At 40.1% G+C, this 7,353-nt stretch overlaps 1 protein-coding gene across 1 annotated transcript in view; it reads right to left on the bottom strand.

Annotated features, from left to right (window-relative positions):
* The window catches only part of LOC109478408 (fidgetin-like protein 1), a 98,452-nt gene that overhangs the window by 26,464 nt on the left and 64,635 nt on the right, over positions 1 to 7,353 (bottom strand). Inside the window, exons 6-7 of the mRNA XM_019779936.1 lie at positions 5,121 to 5,897; positions 4,124 to 4,184 (exon numbers count right to left, since the gene is read on the bottom strand). Coding sequence (XP_019635495.1) covers positions 4,124 to 4,184; positions 5,121 to 5,897 — 838 coding nt within the window. The remainder of the gene's footprint in view (positions 1 to 4,123; positions 4,185 to 5,120; positions 5,898 to 7,353) is intronic.

Genomic DNA, 7,353 nt, shown 5'->3' with positions numbered 1-7,353 from the left:
CTTTTACTGATTTCTTCTCTACTCTCTACCTGAAATTGCATCATTAACTAGTCATAAACGATGCAGCCAACTCATCAACATGGTATAGACTTTATTCAAAAACTTTAATAGGTTGCTAGTGAACCAGAAAACCGATAAGTCAATTGTATTCAAGGCCAGAAACACCCATTTTGGTTTGCTTGGAAAAGCTGATCTGCATGACAAATCCTTTACTTGAGTGGGTACAGCAGAGAATGTGCACCTTCTTTTCTAACTGATAAACAGTAACTGATGTAATATGAACTCTTTGCAACAGAAATGTGCCTGCAGTTCCAATGGAGGGTGCTGGGAGCAAAACCTACACTACAGTGATATTTTCAAATCCCGCTCAAATCCCATGTAGTCTATGTACATATTGTCTCTCATTGCATCAAGTTGCAAAATAGATTTGTACTTTTGTTTTAAAATTTAAAGTAAGGGTAAGTGGGGGGTACCTCATGTAAAACTTTTTGAAGCAATATACTTTATTCCTTTTTTTCATGTATAATGTACTCAATAGTTTGTAGTAGAATTTATGTTTAATTTCCATTGACTGCAATTAGGAAGGCTCTGTTTGTTATTTGTTGAATGTTTGTTTGTTGTGGAAATGAGTAAAAAAATTTAAAGGAAAACTTTTTTCAAATCATTGAATTCCAGATTTTGTGGATTCCTAACATTTTAACTGGAAGAGTAAAGATACAGATCTTGCCTCAATCTTTTTCATGTCTTAAGTTATATACATTGGCATCAGACATGCCCTAGCTAAAAACAGGTTTTATTTTTTCTGTAGCCTTGATCTTGAAGTGTCCCCTAGGCAGACCTGTCAGGTTTCTCCACTGGTCATGACTCTGGGTGACAGGGAGTGCATTCCTTCTCCACACTCCAAATAGGTTCCAGCTCTACCACCAAGGAAGACTGACAACCATTAAAAAACAAACATTGCTGCTATCTTAAGGGCAGTTAATACCCAGCTTCCCAAGGTATTAATCCACTTTATCCTGTTAGATCCTATAACAGTTGAGTGTAAGTTGACTAACTGGAACGAAACATACAGGACTTCCAGAACCATGTCAACTTGGGAGGAACTTTTAAACCTTAAAAAAAGAGCCACCCAAAAAGCTTAAAGGGTACGTTAGGGTTCTGGTGACCATGATAGTATACATCTTGAAATGATTGTGGTGTTGCTATTTTTTTTTTTTTTTTCGTTTTTGGACAGTGGCCTCTCTAAAGCAACTCGTGGTGACTTGAATATGGGTTTCCATTTGTTTATTGTTTCAAACTTCACTCCCTCCTACCACGAAATTAAGTCCCTGCAAAAATGAACAAATGAATGTACAGTTATTTTACATTACTAAAATCATCCCAAGAAGCTGTGTGTACTATAAATTAAATACAGATTTCCCCCTCTGATTCTGTTCTGTCTTCAGTTGATCTTCTCAGTCAACATTATACTTTTTACACCTAGAACCAGGAATATAACTGGTGTGGCCTTACTCCAGGTTTTCTGGCATTTATAGCCCTTCAGTGATGACAGTTTAACCTTCAGTATTTTTCAGATCAGCTTTTATGATCCAATATATCACATAAGGACTAATGATCTACAGTATATTTTATGTACATGCAGATTTGATATTTGTTCCAGATGTAAGTCATGACTTTGTGAAAGATTTTTGGGGGATGGCGGTGATATTTTCATACAATCCAGTTATGGAAAATTCAACAGGATAATTCCTTAGCTCAAATTCACTCTGATGTCAGTGATGAAAAGTGATATCCTATTACCTATAGACTATACCAGCCTTAAACAGTTTGTACTTGATGAACGGAATCAGAATCCTCTGGCATGTCTGATTTTTGCTGCATGCATGCTTCTTCTTCCAAAAAAATATATAAATGAAAAACACTGGAAAAATAGAATTTCCTAATTAATCATTTAAAGTAAGTCTCATTTTACATGATTGGCAACATTGTGTACATCTCTGCATAATCTACATACAGGCCAAAAATCATGAAAATCCGTTGTTCATTTCTTGACTTATTCGCATCGAAAGAAACAAAACTCCACCTCCGTTTTTCACGGAGGTAAAACAAAACTCTTTATGTCATAACGCTTCGTTGATCACCAAAACCGTTATGGACACCAGAGGTTATTGAGATTCTGCTGCCTCGTCCAAATGATGGTCTTCCCTGTGGTATAATTATACCTGAGGAAACTTTAACCAGCCTGTCTCCTACCAGACTGGCTGTAAATTCCAGAAATTAATGAGAAGTGACGACGATGGCAAGGCTCTCCGTACTTCCAATGGTGGATGTTATAATGAATATTTTGTCGTCCACCTTATCGTAGACGAGTCTTTGTCCTTGTAAAGAGGAAGCCCGTTATGTGCAATCAAGGCTGTCGTGTAGAATGCAGTTCATCAGAGCATCTCTCTCTCTGAGTCTCATGAATAAAATTTGTAATCATCATCAACTTCATGTTGTGTGATGCAGGTCCATCCCTATTTAATGCACTGATGGACTTTACAACACTTTAGTCTGACCATCCTTACTCTTTCCATAGGAGAAACTATATACACAGCTTTCTGATTAGTTCTTTTACCTTTTGTTAGTTTAATAAGATTGTTATACTACAACTGTAAGCAAAGGTCTGACCACGGAACTGTAGAAGAGACTTGGGACAACAAATAGTCAGTTTTTACCACGTTTTGCCATCATTAGAATGTGAGGTTAACATTTGAAACACTGGTGCATTTGTTCCACGCTTTAAGAAGCGTGGGACAGCTGAATTTTACAATTCACATTTGAAACATTTAGAATCCATGTTTGAAATGTGAATAATAACTTGACATTGTATAGATGTTACTTTGACTGCTAAAATGTCTTTGGTCTATGTTACCATTTTCACATGACATTTGTTGTAATGTCCTTCTATTCAGGCTCCTGTCTGTCACTGTTGGACATGTATTCTCTTGCTCAAAAAATACCATTGATAAACTGATACTTTTTCAGGTCTTCATTCCGATCTATCTCCTTTACTGAGGGCTCTCTGTATTTTAAACCAACCAATGTTACCTGACCATCCTATAACATCCAAGCCGGCTGTAAAAGTGCTTTGGTGGGACGAGTGCATTATTTCCTATGGCAATCACGTCGCTGACATTTAGAACCACCGCCTCACCAATCAGGAATTGGGAGGATGTTCGGAAAGACATATGCCCCCAATATGGTGATATTCTTCAGTAAATACAGCGCCGCATCAGCTATTCAAAAGGTTGGAGACCAGGGGATGAACAGGGCTTCATGGTCCGACAGCTCCATGAAGAGCTGATACTTTCAAGGAGAAATGCAGTAAAACGAACACCTTAGACACTATAACCTGTGGTCACTTATACAGATTTGACTGTAATTAGGATTCAAATGGTTTTATTGATATATAAAAACAAGATAATGTTCTTTAATTTATAGTTCTTTTATAACAACATCAATAAGAGTATGTGAAAAGGTCTGTTCCATACTACAGACACACCAACTAACATTTTACCATGGGCTACATATATATTGGTGTGTAACAGTGCCTCCTAGTACCTGACCTTTGCTCTGCAGGTCAAAATGAACATGGCAGACTTCAGGTTTGCCTATAACAATCTCCATTGAAGATGTGGTGTTTAACTCAAGTCCAATGTTGGTGAATTAATTACATCTTAAACCTTACAACTATAATCACATTCCAGGCAAACTGTTACCCTCCCGTATTTTATACTGACTGGTCACCATTTTAGATCATGGGATAAATCAGGATGTTTCATAACAGAGGCTGTGTCTGATTCGTCAATGTCTTTTTACCACCATGAAAAATATTATGTACCTGTACTTCAAGAATGCTGTAACTGGTAACTGGACAATACCATGGGAATAAACCAGGAGACTCATAATCAACATTGACTTTCGTCTTCCCTAGACCTACCATCACTCATAGCTTAAGTTATTGGTGTCCATAGTATCCAGAAACACAGACAGACAAACAGGCATACCAAAAACAACACCTTCATTTTCAGAGAGGTAAAATCATAGCTGGAAAGTTAGAATGAAGGATCAGAAGACTTACCTCCTTCCATTGATGAGGCTTTTCTCTTGAGGGAGGAGGCTGGTGTTGGGTAGATCCCAGACTGTAGAGACAAAACATGTAATACAGGAGAGTCAGACATACATCCAAACTTTTGGCAGGCCACACCAATTACGTCCTTTTTCACACATTTTTAGGTATAATATAAGTACCTTAATTTTGACTACATTCATTTGCTAAAAGTCAATGAATAAGACTTTACCTTTAGAGTGTGCTATAATGTTGATCTTTCAGTATAGCATTATATTTTCTCAAATCCGAGAACCAAAAATTGAAATTGGTGTGGCCTAACCAGAATGTTGGAAATATGGAAAAATCTGAGACAAGACAGCACTTTAAAATGAACTTTTTTTTGCCCTTCAATAATTTTCCCATTCTTACACAAACAGGGAACAGTACAGGTCAAAGGTGACCTCATCCTAATCATCCCAAACCACTGTCTTGTCTACATGTCCATTTCCTCCAAGTAAACTGTTATTTATAAGCAAATTGTCTGTCGGACGATGGGGACATTTCCACCTCAGAAGCATGACAGCTTAAGGATCGCTTCCCCTACGAGTCATAACCTCATTCCAGATCTTCAAAAACATCCCGCACAGGATCATGGGTAATGAAACTGCCAGTAAATGAATGTAGCGACAGTTTCCAAGCTATTAGTTAGATAGTCCAGATTTGATCCTCAAAATATATGTTCTTACAACCTCAGTATATTACCTAACTTCATTGCAAATGTATTTGTTTTCGCATGTACCTGTATATACTATGTAGTTATCATTATGTATTTGTATAATGAATCATACTATCCCTCTGTACACTGCAGCTATGAGGATAAAACCTTCCCAATTATTCTGGCTGCTAAGCTGGCTCAAGCAGAGTGACCACCATGACAGGAAGTGTCCATCTACAGCCGTATCAGGGGGCGGGGGAGGGTTGAAGTGAAAGTAACTGGGTGCTCTTAAGTGGGTCCCTACCAACCTACCTGTGCATGTGCACTTGGTGCATTGGAATATCCGGAGGACTGTGCATTAGCAAAGCCAGTTGTTGGTGCGCTGGAATAACCTGCATTTGATGCACTAGAATAGGCAGGAACGGGTGTTGGTGGTACATTACAGGACGTGGAGGGGTGGGTGGGAAAGGCTGTGCCCGGCGTGCTTACAGTAGTGTTCGCTGACGGGCTGCTGACGGCGGGGTAGCCGTTCATGGGACTCCCGCCCTGCACGTTTGGGGAGGAGGAGGTCCGGGACAGGGATGGAGCACTGTTCGCTCGGAAGTTCCTGTTCTGGTGGTTTGCGTACACGGGCGACGCAGCCTGCTGCAGGTTGCCATGGTGACTGATCCCCTGCATGGCGCCCATGCCCTGCTGCAGGCCGGGCTGGGGACCCATGGGGTGGTGGCTCATGCCGCCTTGGTGGTTCATGGAGCCGGGGTGGCTCATAGGTCCGTGGTGGTTCATGACGGGCGGCTGGCCGTGGTGATGGTTCATTTGCATCTGCTGCACATTTTGAGGTGGGGGGTAGGGGGCGCCGTTGGGGTCCTGGTACGCGGCCATGTTCCCGTACATGTCCGGCTGGTGGTACGCGTTCATCCCGATGTCCTGTCCGACCACGCTGCCGTCCTTGCTGCTGCAGGAGGAGGCTGGGTAGGGCCACGCGGCGCCCGCCTGCATGCATGTGCTGCTGTTGACGGGATACGATGCCGTCTGCTCCGACAGTGGGATGTCCGCCGTCGACGAGTTCATCATCTTTGCTGCATCAACCTGCATGGAAAATAAAAGGCAATGATGATAGAACCTTAACACTTTGTTTTTACAGCAACCTACATGTAGTTTGCTTGAATACAGCCACTGGTAGTGATGATGTCCACATACATGTACAATGTGCATAACGTGTTGACTTGATTTTGCTGGAAGAACCTTCAATCATAGAAGTTGGAGAAAGGCATTCAATACATGACTATAGACACTGAAACAAATCAGATTTCTCATCCAAAATCCAGTCCATTAGCTCTTGGAACCTTAGCTTTATGGAAACTGTTTGACTATGACAACTGATAATGAATTATAATGTGTGTGTAAAAAAATAAAATCCCCTAAAGAGGATTCCCTAAAAAGGACTTTACCTGTGTGCGTGAGTTTTAAAGGATTAACAAACACACCACCATTTTTGTGTTTTATGTGCCATCTCCAAAAGTCCATTTTCCATATGCCATTTTCCAAATTGTAGAATGATAAAATTACAGGAAATAATTTTGTTTAAGCTGTTTAGTAATAAGTGTACTTAGAATTATCTCAAGTTACAGGAACATCATGAACACTGGGTTCGTTGCTATTCATGTACTATTGCGGATCTAATCATTTACACGTGTAATCAATTTTTTCTATATAAGGATCAATCAATCAACATTTATTTTACCGTCCATTCCACTTAAATTACATTCACAATAGATATCTGAAATACACAAATAATCTCTGTACTTACACAGTTATAAGAAACAAAATGAGGGTAAAGAACACTCAGCTACATGTGTACAATATGGGAATGCTGTGTGTGTGCCGATTGTGGCAAATGCACTACTACAGGATCTCGTGTCATATGTTGTGAAATATTCTATGTTATGCCTTCTGAGGTAGCTCTGTCTATCAAACCTCTTTCTTAAGAATACATGAGAATTTGTCATACAAAATGACAGTATTCTAATGTTATGATTCAAATGAAACTGAAACGATACAAACACAAAGAAACACGGAGCCATACAACATGACTGAATACCTAGTGAAGAATACACCAAACATCCCGGCTTCATAACAAATTGCAGCCTTTCTCTAAATTTTCCGGAAAATCTGGGAGAAAGGTGAAATTCAAAAAGGAAGATCATTTCTGCGGCTTACGGGCGCTATCACGATTGCCAGGGCAGTGTGGACGTAAGAAGCGGCGTCCTGCCGCATAAATCATGGCCGCGCATGTAATTTCTGTCCGTCTCAGGTGAACTTTATGATGCATGTTAAATTAAGAAAAAGGCCATAAGCGTTAATAATGACCGGCAGAAAATGGCAATGCGTATTGTTTACGTTCGGCCATTTCATTAGCAGAGGAATGAGAATTGAGCGTGTTGGAGACTAACGCTGATGTCAAAACAACAACGTACAGCGCAGGAAAACAGATGTGTCACACTGGCTTGGTGAAGGCAATTTGAGCGGGTGCACTTGTAAGTAC

The sequence above is a fragment of the Branchiostoma belcheri genome, unplaced genomic scaffold, assembly GCF_001625305.1.
Source record: "Branchiostoma belcheri isolate BF01 breed outbred unplaced genomic scaffold, Haploidv18h27 scaffold44, whole genome shotgun sequence".
NCBI classification, from domain to species: domain Eukaryota; kingdom Metazoa; phylum Chordata; class Leptocardii; order Amphioxiformes; family Branchiostomatidae; genus Branchiostoma; species Branchiostoma belcheri.
This window is presented reverse-complemented; position numbering and strand designations above follow the sequence as displayed.